General features: G+C 36.5%; 1 protein-coding gene across 3 annotated transcripts in view; it reads right to left on the reverse strand.

The window, feature by feature from the left end:
• Positions 1-27,223, reverse strand: part of CDH18 (cadherin 18) — a 192,159-nt gene that overhangs the window by 32,547 nt on the left and 132,389 nt on the right. For all 3 annotated transcript variants that reach the window (XM_069853512.1, XM_069853510.1, XM_069853511.1), the window contains exons 6-8: positions 25,878-26,065; positions 16,916-17,169; positions 2,305-2,441 (exon numbers count right to left, since the gene is read on the reverse strand). In XM_069853512.1, the coding sequence (XP_069709613.1) occupies positions 2,305-2,441; positions 16,916-17,169; positions 25,878-26,065 (579 nt within the window). The remainder of the gene's footprint in view (positions 1-2,304; positions 2,442-16,915; positions 17,170-25,877; positions 26,066-27,223) is intronic.

Consider the following 27,223-nt stretch of genomic DNA (forward strand, 5'->3'; position numbering starts at 1 on the left):
TAATTCTTAGCAGCCAGGGAGTGTTTTGTGGAATCTATATCATTTACTATCATTGTGTGCTATCATTACATAGAATTCTAACTGACAGTTCCTACACCAGTCCTTAAAATAGCTCAGCTTTTACTCTTTCCTCTCCCAAAGGAACAATCATTCACTATGACTGTATTTCTATACTCTAAATCAGTTTTTCATTCGCCATAAAACTCTGCGCACTTGCTTTGCATTTTCCTATTTCCACTACTCTTGTCAAAGACTTGGTCAACGGGCCTTAACAGAGCTAAGCAAACTTAATCTCTTTCCTCTTTCAAATACTTTTTAATAAACTATTTCAAATAATTCAAACAAGCCATTGGCATGTGAATAATTCTATCTGAAGCCATATATTAAAATCCTACTACCATCAATCTATAGTGATGCCCCCTGCTCCAAACATAGTCTGTAGATCCTTCAGTACAAAATATAGTATTATTTTATCATCTTTTTTATACCCCGGTACTACAAGGAGGTTTTGGGAAGTACCGGTCCTGAGACAATTGAAGAAACAGCTTCAATGATGTGCCCTGGACAACTAAATCTCACTCTTTCTCACTGTATGGTACTATTAAATAATAGTGTATGTTAAAGAAAAGAAAGATTTCCCTGAACTGATGTTGTAAATTTGCTTATCTTTCCAACCCCAACTTTAGCACTAAGAATGGCAATGCAAGGCTGAAAAAGAAATCTCAAATTTCCTGTAACACGTTGCACCTGGAGTGGAGAATTCTAAGTAGTCTACCTTAAAAAAAATGGCATTATATCCTCATTATACATCCTATAACCATAATCCTTCTCTGTTCTCCGTACCATTCTCTTAGTAAGGTATGGGTAATACCACTCTTTTGACCACACAAAATAATGTGTGGAAAGCTACATGTAAGTTTAAACCTATTGAGATTGATTTCTTTAAAATCACTGCAATTGGATGGCTTCTGAAAAAGACTAGTAACTACTCCTTTTTTTCAGTATGTACCAATGTGGTTTTTAAATCTTAATTCAAATTATCACTTATTATGCAATTGCTTATGATTTGGTTTAAATTATATTTTATTTCATGCTGCACTGAAATAACACATTACATGTGAAGACACTGTCGAGCATATTGAAGTGTCAGTGGTCACCTTTTTTAAAGAGCTAACCATAAACCCCACAATTTTATTATTTGCGTTAGAAATTTGCTTAGTTCAAAATGTCAATTCAGTTGCAAAATGAAGTGCAATAATAAGAAACAATTTGTTTTCCTTATAAAATATGTACATGCTGTTAATTCTATAGCATTTGACAGTGCTGTAATGGCAGAGCAGATTCCATTTTAACCAAGAGTTGAAAGAGATGAAAGCGGAGGGGTCTCAGTCAAGTCAGTGGCACCTGTTACAGGTAAAACTTGTGTCATCTGGCAATGGAATATATATAAAAGTAGTTCACAGTTTTTATAAAAATCACTGCTACTGAAAGACAATATCACAAAGAGCATTTAGCAGCACTGGATCTATTGATCCAGGGTAGGATTTTTTAAATGCAATTTTAAGAGTTTTAAACTTTAAAACTTCAACAGGACCAAAACAAAATCCCTATAATAAAAAGGTTAACTGAAACATTCTTTAAACTGTCCTTGCCTCATGTAAGAGAATTTAACTGGGACTACTCAGTCAGACATTTCTTGACTGATGCTGGTCTTATCTGAGGTGATAGGAATTCATCAGACTTTGAGGTCTTTCAAATGCACAGGCAAGTATTTATTGTACATTACTTGGCAATTTACCCACAAAGGCCAGAGGTATATCCTGATAATCAGCAACTACTAGGCACCTATCAGATACAAATTAATATTGACATAATTAACATACAATTCTCTAAAATAGGCTAACAGCAGATATAAGAAGGAAGGATGAATTTCTCAGACATTACTATACAGCGTTATCTGTTAAGATATATGAAATATGAAACAGAAGTAGGACAAGCTGTTCATTTTAGCACATTGAATGCTTGGAACTGTTCCTGGGTAAATTGGCAGACTTCTATCACATGCAGAAAAACATGGTAAATTTATGTAGGTGGAATCACATAGTCCTGGGGGTTTGTATATTTGTTCTGTGGAATTATGGAATTTACACACACAGAGAAAATTCTCCTTTATCCAAATTGGCTAAAACTCCCATGGCATTAAAAAGAACACAATAAGTTAAGATAGCGTTTCTCAAAATCTGAAAATTATTATTTTCCTTTCTATTTTTTTTTCTTAATACTATGTACCAAATATATTATTACCTGTCTCAGAAGCAGCCACTGTGATGTTGTACCATGGTGTCTCCTCTCTGTCAAAGATTTGGGCAGTCTTAATGGTCCCAGTACTAGCATCAATGGTGAAATACCTATCTTCTTCTGTGTTATGATCAATGAAATATCTATGAAGAAATAAAACAATAAATATACACTCATTGTAGCATGTATCATCCAAAGTAAAAAACGTTACCTGAGAATATCAGGTAATAGAAACACCTTCAGGAAAAATATAGACTATGGAACCACCCAAAGTAACACCATATTTTATTTTTTCATAACGTTGCATTTATTTGATACATAACAAGATTTCCACTGCAAGTCACAAAGATATAACCTGTTACAAGGTGATATTTTACACAGCAGTATAGCATCCTGTCAAAGGTAAGATATGCATATATTTTGACAAAAAAAATATCATAAAATGTGAAGACAGAAAACAGATATTGAGATATTCTTCTCCTTATTTGCTTGTCACTGCAAACCACAGTGTCTGCCCAGTCCTGGTACCTGTTTTGAAGCATGTCTCTCTGACATGAAGTTGTGGACGTGATGACAGAGGCCATTTTGAACACAACCATGAAAGAGACTAGTAGGAGAAATGACTGATTCCCAGAGCTGCAGTTGACACTAGCCTAGAAGCAGAACTAAGCAGTCCTGCTTAACGTCCTTGGCTTCTGGGCATTTTGCCTAGCAGAGAAAGTAAAATCCTTGAAGTGAGTAATGGAAGCAGGGGCAGGGAATATAAAAGAAGAGATTCATAAGACATTTCTTCTCAAAGCCAGAATAATTTACAATAGCTTTTAACAAATGAAGCAATTTCAGGCCCCTATCAAGCCTTCTTCGCTAACTGCAGACTGGATGAAAAAAATAAGGAAAAAATATTTTAAGACTTTTTGATACCAGAATTGGTTTTCCTCATAATTTATCAGTCCTGCTCTCATTCTCTGAAGTTTTTAATACATGGAAGCTATATATAGGTCAAAATCATTTATTTGTCCCATCCATTTGCTCTTACTTCTACATCACCAAAAGTGTAATTGCCAGCTAATAAAAAGAGTGGTGTACATAAAGACTGTAAAGCTCAGAAAAACTAGAAATAACCTCAGTCTTATTTCTCTCACAATGTACTTATTTAGACTATTTGTGGAAAGGTAAAACAAACATTTAATTGAATGATATATTAAAGTAAGATATGACACGTGAAAAAGCAAATGGAATAAAGTACTAGAGGAAAAGGCATCTTTCTGAGTGAGTCACCTTAACTGGTTAAAGGAAAAGACACTTAGTGGAAAACCCAGCAAGGATTTGATGACTTGAACTAGGTATTCCTTGTTGGAGAGAACTAGAACCTCTGCTTGCAAGTATTTTACATTTGCCTTACAATATACTGGTTTGACTTCTTTTCATGCTTCTAGTATTCTCAGATATTAAAGAACTGTAGGTCAGACACTAGAAATCGAAGCAGAGAAAACTAGGCTAGAAAAGCTTTTTTTCCTTGTCTGCTCTCCATCTTTCTTTTCGACATTGTGAAGAGTGAAACAGACCCACACGAATGTGGGAGCTCTTGGAGAGACAGCACACCTCAGTTCCTACCAAAGTAGGAACTTTTGTTCCTATCTTTCTCTGGAATAGGATTTATTTTTCTGTCTCCCATGTGAGCTACAGTCAGAACCGAAGTTCGTTAACCACCAACATCTGAGAATACTTCATTCTAAAATACTCCAGAAGTGTTCAATAAAAACACTTTGAATATGCAAGATAGCAGCTGAAATTTCTTCAAACAGCTAACGTACTCAAACTGTCTCCATAGTGAAAGCAGACTGACAAGATCTTGATTATGTAGGGGATAAGGCAACCATTTTGAAGAATTTAAACCAGGAAATCTTTTTTTCAGAGGACATTATTTGATCACTGTATCCCAAGTTTGATTAAAGAAACCAAAACAAGTGATGTTGCCAGAAAAAGAACAAAAAAATTTGCTGAATTCTAACTGCTGAATCACAGTGGACATTGAAGACACTCTTCCAAAATATGGTATACGTCTTAGTGCTCACTAAACTCAGGACTTTAATTAAAAGCAAACTCTTGACCAACATTCACCAGTCACCCAGCATAACATACTGAATGTTAAAGCTATCAAAGAAAATTTATGTTGCTTGCAAGGAATACTGGAATCCCCTCAGGACCTGTTATGAAACAGACATACAAATAGTAAAAGACCACACAACCATCTTGTTAGCATTTTTAATGTGGTACTATTGGTCCAGGCTACCCATACCTCTTTACTTGGGAATCAGGGTTTCCTTTTCAATTTCAGAAAAATCGATTTTTCCAGCGTCTCTTCAGGTCTCAGTCTTTCATGAAGTACAGATTTTCAGATTCTCCAGGAGTTTGTCATGGCAATGTTTTAAAAGATTGTGCCAGTAGCTGTGGAGAAGCTGTATTGTCTATGCACACAACTAGCCTTACCTTTAACTAATTGAAAAAGCTTTGCAAAGAGAGTGGTAGCAACCTCTAAAAGTCCATAAAGTCCACTCTTGCCACAGAATTTTGTTGAGATTTGAACTTCGTACAGAAGATGGATGCTTCAACAGGAGAAATCCTTACATGTCTTCTACCTTTTGCCTGGCAGTGTAGGAAATGTGACAAATTGTTGGAACATCTTGCCTGTACTATTAAGGCAGAAATAATGTGCATTTGGTTGTGTTGGGCAAGATGGACAGTGCACACATACACCAACATCTGTTACATGATGAACTGGAATGTTGACAGAGTAAGTATGCAAAGCATAATTGTCCTTCAAATAATTTTCTTGAATACCTTAGGTATGCAATGATAAAATTTAATTCCCTGTCTCCTATCACAGCCTTGTTTTTCTTAACTCCAGGCGTCTCCTGATAATGACAAGAATTATTTGCTAAAAAAAAATATGCTTCACTGACCTTTTCTTATGGAATATGTACCGCAAATCTGAAACAATTTATAGTACAAGGGTCTTGCCCCTGCAAACATTTATTACTGTGGACATTGTTTACTTATTATCAGTATCGGGCACAGTGACTGCTCCGTGAGTCAGTATTGTGCTGACCACAGAACCATAAAAACAGGGCTGTTAATAGAAAATTGCTTAAAAACAGGCAGAATTTCAAATTGGGCTTAAATGGGAAAAAAACAGCGTTAATAATACTCAGCTGCATTATGAGTTATGACTTATAGCTATGTAATGCTTCATTTTCATAGACACAGAATAAAAGATTTTTTTTACATATGAGCACCTTTTTCTATATCAGTTATTTAAATGTATTGTATAGAAGGTCAAAACTCTCAGCTTAAAGAACTCAGTATTGGATGAATAATTTCAGTTTTATTTTCTGTGTTATTAATGGAAATAAAAGAGATCCTGAAGAAACTTATTGTACAAACGCTTTTACTTCCAGTGATACTAGAATAATGAAAATGTTTCTAATTTATCCACAGAAGCATTTCCCCTCTGTGTGGTAACATTTGCATATAGTTACAGACATATTGAAATATTCACAGCTTGATAGAATTTTTCTTGACCGTGAATAAATAAGGAATGGACCTTTCTTATGCTTTCCCATTATTGTAATGTTCACTTCTCTTCCATTATTCCAGATTCTTCTTTAAAATTGCTTTTTGTACCATATCTAAAGCAGCTGCTGGGGTACCCATGAATTTCCTGTTAAATAAGTTACAGAAAATATTCCTACACAGTAGAACAACTAGGAACACTAGTCTCAAGCACTGCTCCCAAGTGCTCTAAAAATATTTTCTACAGAAAACTCCCTTGGCATAGTCACTTATTTTCACCACAAGGAAGAGGATACTTAGAACAAGTTTCATTGTATTTTCAAAGTAAAGATACATGGTATATCCATAAAAATACCATACTCCAGAACCAAAGATGCTTTACTTAGGCTTCTGAATTTATTTCACCTCATAAAAAATTTACTTTCAGCTAGTGGCAACAAAGACAGTCATACTCTTCCCCTCCTACCCTTCCCTCAACTCTGCTGAGATGCTTTTGAATGTTTTTTCTAGACCACAAAAAGCTATATGTATATTCAAGATCTGAATGTCAAAGAGTTACTTTAAAATTGAATCATCAAATAATCATAAAATCATAGAATATTAGGTTGGAAGGGAACTCAAGGATCATCTTGTACAACCTTTCTTGGCAAAAGGTCTAAACAAGATGTCCCAGTGCCCTGTCCAGCTGGACCCTAAAAGTGTCTAATGGTAGGGAATCCACCACTTCTCTGGGTAGACTATTGCAACGGCTGATTGTTCTCAATGTGAAAAATTTTTCCTCATGTCCAATCACAATCTCCCCAAGAGTAACTTGTATCCATTACCTCTTGCCCTTTCCATGTGACTCCTTGTAAAAAGGGAGCCTCCATCTTCTTCATAGCCACCCATTAAATACTGGAACATGGTGATAATGTCTTCTTTTCTCAAAGCTGAACAAACCCAGTTTTCTCAGCCTTTCCTCATATAGCAGGCTTCCCAGTCCTTTGATCATCTTTGTGGTCCATTTCTGGACTCTCTCCAGACTGCCCACATCTTTTTTGCATAGTGAAAATCAAAACTGAACACAACATTACAGGTGTGGCCTGACAGGCTCTGAGAAGAGTGTGGTAATGACATCTTTTTCTCTGCTGGTGATGTCCTTGTTGATGCAACCCAGCATCCTGGTGTCCTTCTTTGCTCCAGCAGCACTCTGATTGCTCATTTTTATCTTATTGTCCACCAGGACCCCAGGTCTCCTTCATATTGCTGCTCTCCAGCTCCGTATATCCTACTCTGTGCTGCACTCCTGGATTTTGTTTTCCCATGTGCGAGACCATACATTTGTCTTGTTGAACTTCATAAGGTTCATGATAGCCCACTTTTCCAGGCTATCCACGTCTTCCTGCAGGGCAGCTCTCCCTTCTGAAGTGTCTACTTGGCAACTCAGTTTCATATCACTGGCAAATTTCATCAGGGTACAATTCATCCCATCATCCAGATCACTGATGAAGATATTAAACAGTGTTGAGCCCAATTTTGATCCCTTTGGGGCTCCATCTGTGGTAGGTTGCCAATTTGAAAAGGAACTATTTATCATCACCCTGTCATCAACCTATGCATCACCCTGGTGCAGCCTGTCAGCCAGTTCCCCATCAACCACACAGGCTACTGGTCTAGACCATAACATGAATTTTCATCTTAATTCAGCTGACTGCTTTTTCTTACTTAGAATGCATTCATTTAAAAAAAAAAATTATAATATTCATTGCAGATATTTTTTACAGATATTTACACATCACAATGCTGTGCAAATTAGCATATTTTTAACCATTAAATCAGTACAGCTGAGTTGCGTGGCACATGTTAATAAACCAACTTAATAACAAGATATGCCTAGCTAAGCAGCTCTCCATAAATTGTTTATACCCAAACTAACAGAACTGATTTTAAAGAAAATACATTAAAAAATATCATGAATATAGAAAAAATAGTAGTCATGCTATGTGAAGAGAAAATCTAAAGGAAATTAAATACCAAAACTCAGTCCTGCTAGCACTGGGAAAAGCAATGTGTGTTGCCTTTTTATTAGGCTGAGTCACCTAATGAAAGGACATTCCCAGCTTCCAGCTATGCTTTTAGTCCTGCTTCTGACCAAAGCAAGTCACTGGGTCCTGTGACTTCTTTCCTCATTTCCTATCTCTTAGTGAAGCAGGAGTTCAATGGCGGCAGATATTCCTACCATTTTTATTGAAAACCAAAAGCATTTGCATAAATTAGGAAATAAAGACAAATACATACACAAAATAGGCCTTACACTGAAGAGCACTCTACATGTATAAATCAGTTTGTGTTATTAAAGTAGTCAGGCTCTAATAATACAGAGAATGCTTAGAAATGGAAGTTTTCAAAGATGCAAAAGGAGTTTAGGAACATTAATGATTTTCAAACCTTTTAGGTGTACTTCTGAAGCTAAAACACATAAGCCTTTTTCAGAATCTCTCTCCTTAAATTATTCAGTCTTAAGTGAATATTAACATCATTTTGTCACTCGACAGACATGTGGCATAGTCTGTTACTATTCTAGTATGTATGTCCATTTATTTTGTTTTAAAAGTAAGCCTTGAGTTTGGGTTTTTAAAATAGTTATGAGTTTTTAACTTGTCATTTTTTTTGGTCTTCAATCAAGTCTAGCTTATTCTGTCTTTATGCTATTTTTATTTATTGCCCTATTTACTAACTGCAAACAAGAACTCTGTTATAAGTTTCAAATCTGGCTACAAATTTGATATTCCTAACGAACTTCTAAAGCTATTTTTCAGGCAGATCTGGATTCACAGGTCACAGTACTTCTTTGGACTTTTGTACCCTAACATACATAATTAACAAATTCTCTAATACAAAGTGAAACTGGTTACAAAGAAGCCCTTAGAAAAGGTCAGGGAAGGAGGATAAATCCTCTGCCAAATCAAACACCCACACCATCTAAAGGACTCTCTATTAGAAATCAAATGTCATTATAAAGAAATCTATTTAGTTAAAAAATTAGCAAAAAAACTTTCCTCAGAAAGAGATACTCAGACTCACAGTATAAAGGGGTTTTTATTTATTTTCTAAACAAGCCTTAGGAAAAAAAAGTGTTAGCAATAACCACCCAGGGTGAGGGAGAGAGGTATACCAGGAAGAACAGAGTAAGAACTGATCAGCTGCAACTGTCTGTGCTTGACCAGCTGGAGAGGAACCAGAAATGGTCCATGGTGGTATGTAACTCCAGTGCATGCCTTTCCCTCTCTGCGTCCTGCCAGCAGGACTCTTCACGAGTCTGGGAACCAGCAGCCTCCCCTTGAAGCCAAAATAGGCAGTGGGGAGACATTCTGTTGCCATGACTGTCTTGCACCTCACTTTCACTTGCCTCCTTTCCAGGGACAATCTATTTCCCTGTAGTTCAAACACACTTCTCCAGGAGAGAAAAGTAATTGTGAAGTGTGCGTCAGAAGTTGGCTGCCAAAACAGCAGGTAAGCAATTGTCTCCCTGCAGTGAGTCTGGTAGATTAAGGAGATACTAGCTGTTCAGAGCTCCTCAGCAGAAGACTACTACTGTGAACTACAGCCTTCAACTGTGCTTTTCAGTTGTGAAAATGAAATACATTTGAAGAGAGACTGGAGAAACTAATCTCTCTGTTTACTATTCCTTTGCTTTTTTTTTCAAACAGGCATAGCATAACTTTGAGGATAATACCATTCCTCTCAGAGCACTTGCAGGAGCTCAGTTGATACGCTGTTCCCACTGAGTTAGCTCTGGTGCTGTCTGCCATCTGACATCCATCAGCTCAATAGTTATACTTTGTTGTCTCCTGTATGGAACTCCTAGCTCACTTCTCATACTGAAATCTCAGCTTAGCAGAAGCAGCAGCCTTCCCTCTCCTTGTCTTGGAGATGTGGGGTGGCAGATCCAGGGACGCACAGGTGAGTTGCGAGCAGTGAACAGCTGCCTCTCAGCAAAGCTTCCAAGATGGAACCACTGGTGGTCTGCACCTCATGCAAAATCACAGAGTCGACTTCCTGCTTCTGCTCTCAGTCTTATCCCTTGTGCATTACTGGCACACTGCTTATCTTGGACACTGTAAAATGGGAATGTGTTCATTTGATGGAAATGAGCCATTTCTTTCCACGTATCTTTTCCACCTGACAATTTCTGTCTGTGTGTGTTAACCACTAATCATCTTTTTTAGCTAACTCTGCCAGTAAATGTAAGCTAAGAACAGCAGACAACCTTAGAGGCATAATACAGAAGTCAAAGCAAGATAAAGGTTTGTCTCCTTTTACTGACTTTATGAACCTCTTCAGAGGATTACAACTGCCCAGATGCATTCCAAGTAGACGTATTGTTGCTGAACTGTTATATCAAACTGAATTTTTATTCAGAGATTAACATTGAGATTCCAATGCTGGTAAGAAATAGAGCGCAGTCAATGTTACATGAGAATCACTTTTTTTCCTGAGAGGTTTATCAACTAAATAATAGTATTCTAATTAAATATTATCATTTTTTCCCCTCATACTAAAAACTTAACCAGGTAAGAAAAAGACTGATAGATTTATGCTTATTTATTGGAGTTGAATGACCTATCGAAAGACCATACTACAGAGATGTTCCATTATGAAGGGCGACTGCTACAAAATAATTTTAAATACTGGAGGCATTCTGAAGTCAGTGGAAATTATAGAAACATATGATGTCAAGGGATGAAAAATCAGGATCACAGAGTCACCATAATAAAGATGATCTGTTAGTTTTTTTCTCTCACAGCTCTAAGTAATGGATGGAGGTGGTTCAGGTTGCTGTGAGATTTCGACCATCATCCTGAGCTGGTCAGAACAGCTGTCAAAACAGCTTACCAGTTCCTGTATAGAGAGAAGGACATCTTTGTCAGTGGAAGGCTTGAGACACATAGCTTGACAAGACTCGAAACCAATTTCAAGTCCTCAGGGAAGAAATCAACAACAGATTTCCCACCTCAGCACTGTAAAGAAATATTTAAAATGGTTCCTTCTTGCAAAGACAGACAAAGAATCAGAGAAGAAGTTGGACAGAAAATCCCCTCTGTCTCCAGCCTGTAAAAAAAATGGTTTTCTTTTTTTACTGTTTTGATTTACTAACAATCTCGAAGAATAATAATACTGGAGAAATACAGAGAGCAAATGAATGAAGGAGGTAAGGCGGATACATAGCTCTTCTCTGCTAAGGAACTGTAAGCCATTCACATATCCTTGGAAGATATTAGTGTGTCTCTGCAGGTGTTGATCACAGGGTTGTGCTTGAGGGTTTGAGCAGAGTGGAGGGCAGATATCTGCCTTTGCGTCCTCAAGCACAGGGTTGGCCAGATCTGGGGAGGGAGGGATGGTCACTCCATGACAGGAATTATCTCAGCAGGCTGTCCTAGGTACAGCAAACAAAGCATCCTCTGCACAGGACAGCAGAAAGCAAACTGACCTTATTCCACTTACACAACACTCAAAGAGCAAGTAAGACAAATTAATACAACTAGATGAAGAGGCATTTATATTTTCCAGCAGAGGATCAACCTAATCCCCTCTCCCTACTAGCAGCAGAAACTGATACTGACAGTAAGGAAAAAAAAAAAAAATAATTTTCAGCCTTCCCCCCTTGAACCCCTTGCACAGCTCTCCTGCACCTCCCTTTGCTTAGTATGCTAATACTGTACGACCAAGATTGAGTGACTGAGTCTGAACCAAAAGTTCAGGTTTTATTCTACCTCCAGTAAATACAAACTTTACCTAACAAAAATAGTCTGCAATCAGAATCCTCCACAACACTTTATGTCTTTAAGGTACTCAGAAATAATGATAGGAATAAATGAAAATCCATTAGTATATCATTTTATCTACATATGAACATTCATCTTAAAATACCATTTACTGAAAATTGACATGACTTTCTAAAGGCTGATGCTGGGAAGTATTGAACTTACGTCTCTATTTTAATAGCAATTAGTAAAAGTTAAAATAAGTTTCTCTGCCTGACGTATGAATAGAAGAACATTTTCCTACACTGTTGTTATAATCCTAAGCACTTGTAATTTATTAATTTTTCAGTATTCTAGCTGAAAGAAAAGAAAAGAAAGCTGTCAAATAAAACTAGGGTAAGGCAACTTTGAATTCATTATGGCTGGAAAATGGAAAGAACATTTTTTTACACATTAGAATATAGATGTATCATAATCATTATAATATATCATCCCTTATAAGGCAATACCATAAGACAATTAGAAAAGTGAAAAGTCAGAATCAGGGCTGAGACAGTACTTGCATTCTTCACTAACTTAGCACAAAACAAACAGTATGATACTCACGAAAATCTTTTTTCTTTACTACTTTTTTATTGTTTCATTGTTGCTTGGCTGGTTCTACCTTTCCTGGAAGTAAAACAATTGTTTTCTAGAAAAGACAACCATGTGCACCGTTATGTTTCATATTTATTTCTTTCAGTTCCACATAGGGCAGTATCAAACTGGGATCAAGTTAACATGAAGAAACTTGCCCATGTAATGCAATTTTTTGCACTATTTTATCAGAGTTTTAGAAACTATCATAGTCTTAGAACTATTCATTTGCTCTTTTCTGTACTTGAGTAACTTTACAGTAATGTGGAGGAGGCTTGGGGAACAGAACCAACTTTATTTTTCTGAAAACTACTCCACTGAAACACACCAGATGCATTCAGAAAGCTCCAACGATCATTGGGAGTATGCATTGTGGCTAGACAGACTTTGCATCTAAGTATCACCTACAGAAAGATGGCAGGGTTTCAACAGAACCTACCACAATCCTGAGGCAGTACTAGCAGGCTAGGACTGCTGCAAATGTACATATGCAACTTAAATTAAAAGCTATTTTAACCCCTAATATCCACAGAAGTGTTCTGTGTATGCATTAAGGAAGAAAAAAGATCATTTCTAACTAAGTATGGAGAAATTTAAAATGAATAATATACGAAAATAAAATTATAATTAGAACACGTCATAGTCATGCCTTCTTTCATATCATATAGGAACTTTTCAAGACCCGCTTGCACACCATGACATGACTTAACCCAGATCTTTTCAAGCAACAAAAGATTTGGGTATGGAAGCAGACTACCTGAAACAATGCAATAAAAGAGGATTCATAAATGTTCCAGAAATACAGTAATCTCTGTTAATGAATTAAAAAAAATTAAAAAAGAATGTTTTTCACTGATTTAGAATACATTTTTTTTAGGAAAATAGCTGTTTTGCAAACCATGAGAAACATCTCAATCTTATTAACAGATATTGCATTTATTAATTAATACATAATGGAGTTTTTAATATACTTTTATACTGCCTATGATTATGTTTGCTATTTCATCACAGTATTAAACTTTTATTTCCAAACACAGCATCTTTAAAAGTTTCCCTGAAAATGCATTTCCATCTATTCTAAGAAAATAAAATCAACTTAAAAAAAAAAACCCAGACTTTAAAACAGCCTAAATTGCCAACCATATCATGCCTGAATAAAAGAAACCTTTAACAGCTGTATTATTACAGAGGTCCTTTTGCTGGGATTGAAAAAGTAAAACACTGGTACAAGCAGTAGTACAAAATAAGTGCCCTCTTAAGACTGTTCAGATCAGGAACAAGCTGAAATCAGTGTGGTGAAATCACACTGGAAAAATAAGGACAAAATAGCCTTCAGCTCCTGCTCTACTGATAAAAATACATGTTGTTATTTATTTTTCAAGTTAACTTAAATAACTATTTTTTTAAAAGACTTCTATTCATCATTGTTAATTACTGTAAGTATTCCTCTAATCATTATTCTGGTTTTAAGAATCATTCCTGCCACCAAAATATACTGTTACTTAATTGGGCAGTGAACAAATCACATCACTGTATCTCTTTTCACAGCTGGACAGCAAGGAAGTGATATGGCTGCAACTGTGTGTGCCTAATACTTTATCAGCCTCACACACAGCAACAAGCATCCTCATAAAGTAGAAAGGATATACAAGTGGATAAGGAAAACGTGTTAAGCAAGTCACTGTTCCATAGCTTATCTTGTAGACTCACAGCATTTGGAAATGTATCTGAGCCATTTGGCCGAAGAACTGTTACACCATTGTTCCACATAGATCTGTTCATTTTATCTGCAGGTATCTTCCCTGGAGATTGTGTGATCTGTGCTTTCTAAGAAAGTTAAATTCTATTTTTCTGGTTATTTTTTTTTTCTTTTAACTTGGAATTATAGGGAAATGAAGGAGAGATGGATCTCATTGCCCTCAGACTAACTTTCAGATTCATGAGGTTGTTGCTGGTAAAGAGTCTGAAAAGAAAATGGTCTAGAATATAGGGATGCACTTCTTGCAAACCAGCAGAGAAGGACATAAGTGCACCGTGTGCTTGTTTCTAAGAAAAACAGCTTCCTGTTTTTCCTGGACCCTGCCTCCAGTGGAATGACAGTTCAGCCTGGCAAGCTTGGTCCACTCCTCGGGTTGTGTGCCACTTCCAACCTGGAGCTTCTTGAGCTGTGGCCAGATCTTGAAATAATACAAAGCCCTTCTTCACCATACGAGTGTTTGAGTGTGAAGTGAGGTGAGGTGAGGGAAGCAGGTGTTAGACTCCTGTTCCTAGAGCTGTCTTTCTTTTCCTTTTGGAGAAGGCTCAAGGAAAACCTGAGGGCACACCAGCTCAGCCTGGTGCCTTTTCAGAGTGCCATGCACCAACCTGTTAGTCCAGCCCTTTAGAGCATTGATACCTTCACGAAAAGCCGACATGCTTGTAAATGATATTCATTGTCAGCTGACAGGATGAAGCCTGGCTAGAGAATGGACCAGGTCACAATTTAATTGCATGTCAAGGATATCTGAGTTGCTATTGGCCTTGTTGAACCCCTCTAATGTAACTGAGGCCTGGCTCCCTTCAGAGTTCATGATTTAGTAGATTTTGCTAGCAATTTATTTTTTCTCTATTGGAACAGAGAGAGCTAGAAGGAATAATGCAAAAATAAACATCAATGATGAGAGACAAAGGTAAAGAAACTGTTTCTCCTTAATTATTCAAATAATATGGGTATTTATTACTCTGGACACAACTACTGGTTCCAAATTCCTGTTTGTAAAAAAAAAAGTCAATATTTGGAAATATTTTTCCTTCCAATAGCTCTATCTCCAAATTATTGCCTGTTTCACCCAGAAGATCTATTTCTGGCCTTTCCACTCTTTGTACAAGGTGCTGCTGCTTTCCTTTTACCACAATTGTCTTACTCCTTCGTAGGCAAAACTCCTAGGAGCCCAAGACAGTTGAATTATGGAGGAACTAGTGAAATCTGCAATCGCCCTTCCTACTCCCAAACTACCGTGACAGCTAATCTGTCTGCCTGTGTTAGCTGTTCTTTCAGAATTATATTATTAAACCTTAAGGCACTTGGCAATTATTTTTAGCATTTTTTTTATGTTATGATTTAGACACAAACACCATTTAAGCAATTTTTCAAAGGCTATAACTTGCCACTAAGAAATTGTATATATCAATTGTCTGACAGTAAACATTTTGAATCCTAGGCTATTAGCACAAGAGAAGCATAAAAACCTGGTGCTTTCATTGTTCTGCAAAAATTGTTTCATCTTACCAAGACTCTTACACATAGCCAGCAGATTTCAACTCAGTCAAGTGACAAAAATATCCAGTTAGCTTAAGAAAAACTGTTTTCCAAGTACATACTCATGTGATTTCCACAAGGGTTATACCATTGAGTCATAAAAAGGAACAGCATCAAACTTGTATTTTTGAAGAATATTTTTTCTTAAACATTTTAAATCCACTACCAACTTCTAGTCAAACATTCATGTATTGTTCCACAGAATTCTCAGACTGTTTGTTAGTTTAGAAAGTAACTAACTCATCCCACAAATGAAGCTGGTAAAAAATGTCATTGGATCCTATTAAAGCTGATAACATGTAGCTGAAAACTATACTCTAAACCAATAAAGAATTCAAATACCAATATCAGAGTGTTCAAGGTTAAATCCAAGTGCTCTTAAATTTAGAAGAAACCAAATAATATCCATATGTACATCTTTGGCATCAATGCTTTTTCAAGCTTGCTGTGGGGATAGTTTAGACCATGACCTATTTCCAAGCCAGTTCTGTTATTACATTAAGTATTCTGGCCAGAGAAGCACTATTGCAGATATCTTCCTTTTTTTATTTTTTTCTTTTTTTTTTCTTTTTAATAAGAATATTCTTTCAGAATAAATTTAATTATAATAAAAAGACTATCAAAATCTTTCCTTCCTAGTATGTTACATATTCATTTTGCTTACAAATTATGTATATGATGTTGTTAATATTTACTTCTAAGTACTTCGCTTTGCCCTACATGCAGCAATAGGTGATGACACGAGACAGCCCTAGCAACATCAGTAGGGTCCACTATCACACCCATTCTGTTCTCTTGATACCTCTCCAAAAGTGAAGCATATTAAAAATAATGACTTCCTCCTCAAACATAATTTTCCAAATATTATACAGCATGTCTGTGAGGAAAGGCATATCTAAACCAGTTCCAGTCCTGCACAAGCACCTGGGACAACTACAGTGTGGCAGGTGTGCACAGGGCCAGCACAATACTGATGTGACAGGGGAAAATCAGCATTATGATTGTGAACAGATTTACAGCCAGTGGCAGGATACTAACTGGCAGCAGGCCAGTGAAGTACACCATTTTACATAACATGGTCACAAATATTGGCCTTGTTCACTGGACTGATTGGAGAAGTGCTGTTAGAGGGACTGGTGCACATAGACCTTTGCTAAGACCATCAGCTAGGTGGCAATTTTAGTGCAAGCTAACAAAAGATTGAAGATTACATTATTAAATCTAATCCATGCAGACAGATAAAGGCACTGTTCTGATCTATGTTCAACTTTAGGTACTAAAATAAAAGACATATTTTTATATATCCCAGATCACATTAACCCTTTAACACTGGAATTCAATCCTGTATAATTTAGACTTACTTTACCTCACTAAACTGTTGGCAGTGTCAGGATCTTGTGCTGTTACTGTGCCAACAACAGTTCCAATCTTCGCATTTTCATAAACTTCCATAACATAGGAAGGCATAGTGAAGAGGGGAGGTTCATCCACATCACCAACAATGACTTTCAACATTGTTACATCTTTGAATGGTCCCAAGTGTGAAAAGCGGAAATCAAGGTGAGTATTTGCTCCTTCTATATTAAGTGTATATGATTTCTTTTTCTCATAGTTGAGCGGCTGTTGGCAGAAAAAAAAAAAAGATTTATCAATAATATTCTGTGCTTCAGTTTAGCCTGCTAGAAAAATAACTACATCTTTCCCATTTAACTTAAACTACACTCCTTTATGTTACTGGAAAGAGACGATATTCTGTGATATTCTGGCAGCCACTGCCATACCTTGAAAGCAGAAGGATGAATTCAGGTTTTCTCTACAACAGAACTGTGGGCAAGGTATCAGTTTGGGAAAAACTCAGGTTCTAGAACGAGCACAGATTCTTCTGTGATACTGTAAACACTCTGGGTTTTATCACCTTTTGATTTTTATTGGTCATTCCTAAATACTGAAAAAGATAAAGACTGATGTATCCCAAACTAAATCAACTTTATATGTTTAATTAGCACACTTATTTGACAGTGATAGAGATACTAAAATTATTCTGGACACTTCTTCTCTTAAATCCTCAAATGAAAAAAAAAAACAATCTTTGCAGGAAAACACTCAGTTACCATAAGAGACAGGAACTTAAATGCAGAAGACTAAACTTGTGCCTGTGTATTTTTTTTAATCAGAAAGGATGCACCCCTACATTCTAGACCATTTTCTTTTCACAGTCTTTACCAGCAAAGAGGGGCAACTCTACAGCCTGTCTCACCATGTAGTGCTGTGCTGCAAGCGGATTATGCAACCATAAATGGGAAGAAAGTCTGCAGCTGGGCATATGCCTTCTACAGGGCCTAATCTTCCCATAAAACCCAATAAGAGATACATCCCCAGCTGCACCATTCACCAGAAGCATCACTGCCACCTGAGCATTGCCCTATTATTTAAATCAATAGAGTCCTACTAAGAACCCTGCCTCTCTACTAGGAAGGAAAAAGCTCAGGTTCTGACTCATATCACACAGCACGGATAATTCTTGTCTTAGGAGACCAATTTCTAGCTTGCTGTTTACACAAGTGAAAAATTCATCTCCCTAGTTCAACTGGTTTTCACATTGTTATGAACTAACTTTAATGACGTTCATTATAACAATACATTAGTATGCTATTACACTGTCTTATGGAAGATACAAGATAAACATGACACACTCAAATCTCAGCGCTTTCAGTATCAGTACACAAGTAACGAAGTCCTGTTAGCAGATACAGAATTAAGCAATGTTTTTACTGGAAGCTGTGTTTATAGGACCACAAATATTTTGAGTAGTAACAGATTACTTTTCACAGACAGACCACCAAGAAGTTAATGTGAGAAGGTTTTTTTCTTTACTTATCGTCTGAGTTCTAATTAATGAAATGGCTTTAAAAATACCAATTCAATTCAGATGTGCTAAACATCTTAAGAAACTGATCTCAAAACTCCTAATCAATGGCAAAAGATGTATTATTTGCTGTGCTACAAAACCTCCATTTACTACAGTTTATGTGCCCACTTCCTAGGCAGAGTCTGAGACAGTCCCTCAGTCCAGAATTGTACCACAATGACTGTAGGGATTGATTGCAATGATGACGACAAGGCCAATGGTAGAAAAACCTGACAAAGTTTCCACATAATAAGGAACCTAGGACCAAAGTTATTTAAACACAGGACTGTCAAGGAGAATCCCTGTTGCAATTTTTTTGAAATTTTATCAGTATCTCTCTGCAATTCCATAAAGTTAGGCAAGCTCCTGGGAATCAAATAAACCTAAGAGGACATAAGGCATGCAGATTAGTAATTTATCTGTTTCATGAACACAGGCCAGATCATGCAGTCATGAAACAGATATCAAAGTTTCAGATCACAATTTTTTTCTATGTTGAGCAAAAGCAATCTTACTTGATACTAGACACCTCAATACTTACTGGTTACAAATTTCTGGCTTCAAACAATTTTTGAAGAAGGATAGGTAGGTTAATATTTATTATTATTATTTATTATTTTTTATTATTTATTATTATATTATTTTTATTATTTATTATTATTTATTATTATTATTTATTATTATTTATTATTATTTATTACTGAGCAAAGCAGGTGTTTTGTACAAATATATATAACATCACTAAGTTTCCAATGGCATTGGAACCCAGGCATAACACAAAAAGAAGTGGTCTATGCATGTAATTCTTTGGTTTGGTTTTTTTGTTTGTTTTTTTTTTTCAGTAGAAATTATTATGATATTATGGCATGGCAGAATTACACTATTACCAGGATCGTTCTGTGTGGACCTCACAGTCTGCCTGAACAGAACTCAGTACAATTATACAAGCGTTCAACCAAGACTAAACTGGTACTTCCGTATCACCCCAAAGGCTGGAAAAGTAGTACTTAAGGCAAGAAATATGAGGGACTCAGTCTGTGATTTGTAAATGTCAGTATGTACCTTGTAGATAAAATCTACAGTAAATTTGATTGATGATGTATAAGAAAAATGTTCAGGATTTATATATGTTATACATTTCTTTGATTGCTCCTCTATGTATTGAAGGACAATTAATTCATTCTGTTAATTCTAAGAGTATGAGACATTTCTATCTTTTGTTTTCTCTGTCTCCCTTTCCTGAATGTATAAATAAAAATTTTAAAGGCATGAAAATTTCCCCTAGCCTGATAAATCCATTACTATTAAAAAAAAGAGCTTAGGGTACTACTCAAATCAATTAATAAATAAATATGTTTAGTAAATTTTAACTCAGATGTTGTGAATTTATGTTGTAGATTTGTAATGAGAAAGGAGATATTAAATAGTAATTTGCATTGCTTTGCAGCATATATATTATAAGATTAACAGTTTACAAAAGGATTGCAAATTGTAACTATGACGTCTTTTTTTGAAAATTAACTTAAGCTTATACAGATAATGACTGGATTAGGTTCTATAGGAAGATTAATTTCTCCCAGAAAACAAATGAGGAACAATACAAAACGTTGTGTTGTCTTTTTGTAGTTATTCAATCAGACAATGCCAACTTTTTTTTCTAGAAATACGAGAATAATCCATTCAGATAACCAGAAAAAGCTGACATTTCAACCACAACCAAAGCAGTTCTCTGCTTTCATTTTCTTTTTTCCATTTTCCCATAGTGTCTCTGAATTAAAGAACCAGATACTGGGATATGAGAGAAAAGCAGCTTACGTACTTGCACTGTGATTTACAAAGGTGAAAAAACCCCACTATTTTCAACACTGAGCTATTTTTGATAGAAAAGACACGTACTGCACTAAGGATTATTATTACCAGGGGTCACAGTCAGTAACAATTTTTTTATCTTCCTTGCTCTCTCCTGAGGAGAAATGAGGATATTCACAAGCAAAGCAAGTCCTGCATATTCCACATCTTTGAACAATTAAAAAGTCCATTCGTTACGTCACTTTTCCTTTTCCTTTTCATAAGATATTAAAAAACTTAAATACGTTTGCAATTTGAATCTACAGAACTGTATTTTGCTAGGCTTCTTTTTAATCATTGTATATACATTAAAAATCATATTTATCTTTACATTTAAAGAACAAACTGGGCCCCCCCAATTACAGCCCATCTAATGTTGTGCTAAGAAATTCACTCATAGACTCATTCATTATTTCAGATAATCTGAGATGATAATCAATAGGAATTTTTTATTCCCATTTTTTTTTAATATGATATGTTAATAATAACATTAAGCTTAAAATACCTAAGATACTCTAATTCAGATAGAGTTTGGGCATAAAAATGAGAATACAAAATAATTTATATTTACAAAGGAAACATTTCAACTATCTCCTCAGATTCAAAATAGGACTTATTTAAATCCAAGCAGCCTGACAGAAATATGTGGCTTTCCTTTCTGACCCCTTGCTCTCTCCAAGAGAAACAGGTGCTAGTATAAGTTACTTGTAAAGACATTCACTTGTAATGTGTCGAAACTAAGTTTAAATTCTTCCTCATTTAACTCACAGAAAGGCCCTGTATGCCAGTTGCCTAAGTCATTAACTGTAGCTATAAAGTAAGAGAGGCAGCCCTATCCTATCTCTAGAAATCTAGATGGTGGTTTCTAGAACACTGAAGATCATTAAGTCTTTTCTGGAAAGAAAAAAAATTATATTTTAGACAGAGCTAAACAGATTTTTTCTTCCTGTTTCTTATTTTTGCAAAGCACAATGCCTTTCCATGACCATTGCCCACATATCTTCAGTATATATTCATTGATTATTCTGATTTTCATGCAAAACTGAAAATACTAAATGGAGCTCAAGTGACCAGTCACAGGGCTAACTGGAAAACACTGCTGTTCATTATATTGCAGTTTGCATTTCTAATATCAGATTCTCAAAAATAATAACAGAGTTTTATGAGAAGTAATAGATGCTTCCTGGACATTCCCAGTCTCATTATACAAAATGGAACAGTCATGGGCTGTTCAGAATATTTTTTTTTCAGGAAAGCTTGAATAATAGTTCCTGACTTGACGTGAATGTTCTAGCATACTTCTTAAAAAGTTTTAACATGGGGGGAACATGCTGATCAGCCATTCTCTGAAGGATCCAGACTGTGATGGCTTTCACTGTGATATTTTGTTTTGATTGCCTTTAGCTTCCCATTCAGAAAAGAATTGCGTGAAGCAAACGGGAATACTTCATGACAGCTGGCAATCAATCCTTTGTGGCAGAATCTTTATGACTGAAAAGTGGTTCCACAGGACTTTTCAATAGGGAAGATGATGAAAGTTTCAGATGTTTTGAGTCAACACAGCATGAGACTAGAAAAGATTCCTTCCAACACTCATGAGTGTTAACTTTGCATGCCTGTTAATCAGTCTAAAACAGAGATGCCGAGAAATTTGATTTTTGCATCAGAACTTCAAACAAGTTAAGTTTTAAAAGGGTTGAGGAAGTCTTCATATCTTCAGACACAATAATGTATTCACTTTCAGATTTTCTGATGTGCCTACCATACATTCTTCCAGAGAAGTATTAGAAAGAAGGCAGAGCATTCTACTCTACTCTCATGGAAGGTAATGGCATCTGATTTATGAAACAAAATAGATTGTGCTCTTAGCAGAGATGATCTGTTTTGTGTAGGCCATTAAATGAATTCAGCTTCAAATCCAATCTAAATAAAAAGTAATTACAGCATACAGTAATAAAATGCTTGTTAAATTGCATATCAGATCGTAGTAAAAAAAGTTAAAAAATGAGATTTGCTTTTTGTGCTGTTCAAGGGGATACTATAACTTCCCTGAGGAAAGAATGGGGGTATTCCACATAGATTTATGTAACTTTAAGAGCTGAATTTCTGATTGACTGAAATTACCTAACATTACCTAAGCAAAATGTATCGCTCCTTTTCTTGATGGGAAAATGACTCAAATCACTGACATATGTACGTATAAAAAGACAACACATGCTTTTGTTAGACTCTAAAACACAGTGAAAATATATCTGAAGCTATTTTGTCTGTCAAAACCAATAAGAAACGTGATTTCACTCATTTTATGTATGGACTCTTTCATTTTGACCCAGGAAACTACAGGCCTGTCAGTCTGACCTCAGTGCCAGGGAAAGTCATGGAACAGGTGATCTTGAGTGCTATCATGAAGCACATGCAAGAGAACCGGGTGATCAGGCCCAGTCAACATGGGTTCACAAAAGGCAGGTCTTGCCAGACTAACCTGATCGCCTTCTATGACAAAGTGACCCGGCTACTGGATGAGGGAAAGGCTGTGGATGTGGTCTTCCTGGACTTCAGCAAAGCCTTTGACACAGTTTCTCACAGCGTTCTGCTTGAGAAACTGTCAGCCTCTGGGCTGGACAGGCACACACTCTCCTGGGTGGAAAACTGGTTGGATGGCCGAGCCCAGAGAGTGGTGGTAAATGGTGTGAAATCCAGCTGGAGGCCAGTGACAAGTGGGGTTCCCCAGGGCTCAGTGCTGGGTCCAGCCCTGTTCAATGTCTTCATCAATGATCTGGATGAAGGCATCGAGTGCACCCTGAGCAAGCTTGTGGACGACACTAAGCTGGGTGGAAGTGTCGATCTGCTGGAGGGTCGGGAGGCTCTGCAAAGGGATCTGAACAGGCTGGACCGCTGGGCAGAGTCCAATGGCATGAGGTTTAACAAGGCCAAATGCCGGGTCCTGCACTTGGGGCACAACAACCTTATGCAGTGCTACAGACTGGGAGAAGTCTGTCTAGAAAGCTGCCTGGAGGAGAGGGACCTGGGTGTGTTGGTTGACAGCCGACTGAATATGAGCCAGCAGTGTGCCCAGGTGGCCAAGAAGGCCAATGGCATCTTGGCTTGTATCAGAAACGGCGTGACCAGCAGGTCCAGGGAGGTTATCCTCCCTCTGTACTCGGCACTGGTGAGACCGCTCCTCGAATACTGTGTTCAGTTCTGGGCCCCTCACCACAAGAAGGATGTTGAGGCTCTGGAGAGAGTCCAGAGAAGAGCAACAAAGCTGGTGAAAGGGCTGGAGAACAGGCCTTATGAGGAGCGGCTGAGAGAGCTGGGGTTGTTTAGCCTGGAGAAGAGGAGGCTGAGGGGTGACCTCATTGCTCTCTACAACTACTTGAAAGGACGTTGTAGAGAGGAAGGTGCTGGCCTCTTCTCCCAAGTGACAGGGGACAGGACAAGAGGGAATGGCTTCAAGCTCCGCCAGGGGAGGTTTAGGCTAGACGTTAGGAAAAAATTCTTTACAGAAAGGGTCATTGGGCACTGGAACAGGCTGCCCAGGGAGGTGGTTGAGTCACCTTCCCTGGAGGTGTTTAAGGCACGGGTGGACGAGGTGCTGAGGGATATGGTTTAGTGTTTGGTAGGAACGGTTGGACTCGGTGATCCGGTGGGTCTCTTCCAACCTGGTTATTCTGTGATTCTGTGATTCTGTGATTTTGTTAAAAATTCTTCCTTTCTGCTTCATGTTCTCAATGTGCATGAAAGTATTTAATGAAAAATAGTTGTGGTGATCTTTTAAGCAGAGAATATACATTTTGTAGAAGAAGTAACAGATTATGGCATTAAGATACATCAAGGCCAGCAGGAAATTACTTCAGAAGTATAAAAGAGAAAGAATTTAAATTTATGGAGCTGAAAGAGGTGAATATTACAAAACCTTTATAAAAGACACTGAATTAAAGCTTTTTAAGGTACTGGGGGAGATATAAAGTCTTTTTAAATCCTTATGAGTTATAAAAATAGCATTTTTTTCAGTTAAAAAATCTTTTTAAGATTTTACATAAAATTTACATACATACATATCTATTCAGATGCAAAACCTCAACATTCTTTATAATAGTTCTTATTTGTTTTCTTTTCCCACATTTTCTCTGGTTTTTATTCTTCATAGTATCATAGAATATTTTGGGTTGGAAGGGACCTTAAAGATCATCTACTTCCAATCCTCCTGCCATGGGCAGAGACACCTTCCACTAGATCAGAATGCTCAAAGCCTTATCCAACCTGGCCTTGAACACCTCCAGGGATGGGGCATCCATTACTCCTCTGCACATCTTGTTCCAGTGCCTCACAACCCTCACAGTAAAAAATTTCTTCCTGATATCTAATCTAAATCTCACCTCATGCAGATTAAAACCTCTTACCCCTCATCCTATCACTGTGTTCTCTCATAAAAAGCCCCTCTCCGTCTTTGCTGTAGGCCCCTCTCAAGTACTGGAAGGCTGCTAAAAGGTCTCCCCAGGGCCTTCACTTCTCTAGGCTAAACAAGCACAACTGCCTCAGCCTGTCTTCCTACTATTAATCAGGCCAAGAATACATATGACCAAATATGAATACAAATTAACTTTTACTTTTTAGGCTGCATGGATATAATTGATGCCTACAATAATCAATAATAACAAATGCACATGAGAATTGTTAATTGATGTCTGTTAGTCCAAGCTGAAAACTGAATCAAAATATTATTTCCCTTTTTTGGAAAGCTGTTTTTTTTAAAAAAAAAAATATTACTTAAACATAATAAACCATCTCTCTGGGTTATGATAAAAGTGAATTTAAATCTAGCCATAGAATACTAGCCTAAGTTGGCAGATACTTCAGGGAATGTTCACTATGAATCAGTTCAGAGGTCTTAATATGGAGATGAAATTATGTATGGGATTAGATTTGTGCATGGAATTCAGTTCAGAATGAAATTAAATGTCAAGAACACTGAGATAAACAAAATTCATATAAATTATGACTGTGTGATGGCTTGATCGGCTATATTTTGAGTCTTTATAAGCAAGTTGGTATTTACATTACACGGTGCACAATGCTTGACACTTCAGATGCCGGCTTGAGAGAAAATGAAAGAATAAGAGTCTATGAAAAGTGAATTATACAGTCATTGGTCATTGCACAGATAAAGTTTCTATACAAAATTTCATACAGTCTGGGGACAACAATACAGTTCTCAGCCAAATTTTACTTCTTTCAGAGAAATTTATTGCGCAAAACTATCATTAAGAAAAATTAAACCAACCTAATTAAAAATTCAGGAAGACTTATTTTATTACATATATTAGATATGGCCATTCAAAAAGTACAGAAGATTTAAATAACTGTTTCTTTCCTTAAATTTCTTTTCTCCCTGCCTTCCCTGCAAAGATTTAAAGTATCTCAGGAAACGATATGGAGGAACTTACACTAGTGAAGTTCCTGGTTCAATAGGTTTACACAGTAAAATATTTTCATCATGGTACCTCCTTATTTATCATTCATTTTTTATTTTCATTAAATACATAGCAGACTTTCAAACTCTATTGCTTACCTTCCTCAAGGAAAGAATCCCTTCCCTTGTTTCTTTGTCAGTAGATATGGAGAACACCCCAGAGCCATCACCATTTATAATTGTGTACTTCATGTCTGCATTTGAACCAGTATCTGCATCATTTGCTTTGATTTTGCCAACTGCTGATCCAACTTGAGCTGATTCAGGAACATACAGTTGATAATGTTCTGAGGTGAACGAAAAAACAAATCAAAACAACCAAACAATAGCTTGGACATTTGGTCAATATCAATTAGAGAAATACTAGGTACTCAATACTGAGTAAACAGAAGAGTATTTCATAAGCAAAACTGACAAATAAACCTATGAACCTATCTAGATACCTGAAAGAATTCAAAAGGGAATTTTATTTTACTGGGGATGCCTTTATTCCCTATTCAAAATCCAAATTACCTAATGCAGAATTTTGGTTTTCACAGTTAGTTTTGCTAATCATCGCAAAACACAGAAACTAACTCTGAGGCTTACTTCACACAAGTATTTTTAAAAGTTTATCTTCTCCATAACCGAAATATATTTATCTTCACCAAGTTACCACCAAATGAGTGGTCAAATAAGTACTGTAGAACCTTTGAACTGGAGAATCTTTGTATGTTATATTAATAGGGTTGGTTTTTTTTGTGAAATCCAATCAGTTTTGCAACATTTTGCCAACATTTTGCAACATTTAATCCACTTATATTTTTTTTTCTACAGAACAATGTACTAAACCCTAATATTTTGTCATTACCATTTTGTGGTGGTTTGTTGCAGTATAAAACCCTTAACAGAAAATTTTTCTTGGTATCCATAGTAAAGGAGAACAAGCATACAAAATAAAAGCATTACACAATTGTGCTCATAAAAAGTATGCATAAGAACTATGATCTCTTTTCAGTGTTTTTATAACCTGTTGGGTTAATCATTAGATATGAAAGTTTTGTTTGAAAAATAATTTTCTTAACCGTCTCTGTCCTTTTGGATCAAATCTTCTAATAGGTACAAAGTTGCCTGAGGGACAGGAAGGTGACACAAGGAGAAAAAAATGGTAAACAGACACCATGTAATTATATAAACCTCAATTCTCATCTGGAACTAGGCAAGAAAGACAGCTCGAAGACAACTTCTTTCAATAATGCTTTTGTTGTATCACAGCAGGGAAACTGAAACCTACCAACACTGAGGAGAATACAGTGTGTGCCCATACCAACCCTACCTTAGACATCCTCCAACCCAACTCCCTCCCCAAGTCTGCACAGTTGACATAACAGGTCAACCATCAACGCAGAAAAGAGAAAAAAATACAACTTTTCTTGTTATATATAATCTGAAACTCTGTTGAGTTT

The sequence above is a fragment of the Phaenicophaeus curvirostris genome, chromosome 3 (assembly GCF_032191515.1).
Source record: "Phaenicophaeus curvirostris isolate KB17595 chromosome 3, BPBGC_Pcur_1.0, whole genome shotgun sequence".
In the NCBI taxonomy this organism is placed as follows: Eukaryota; Metazoa; Chordata; class Aves; order Cuculiformes; family Cuculidae; genus Phaenicophaeus; species Phaenicophaeus curvirostris.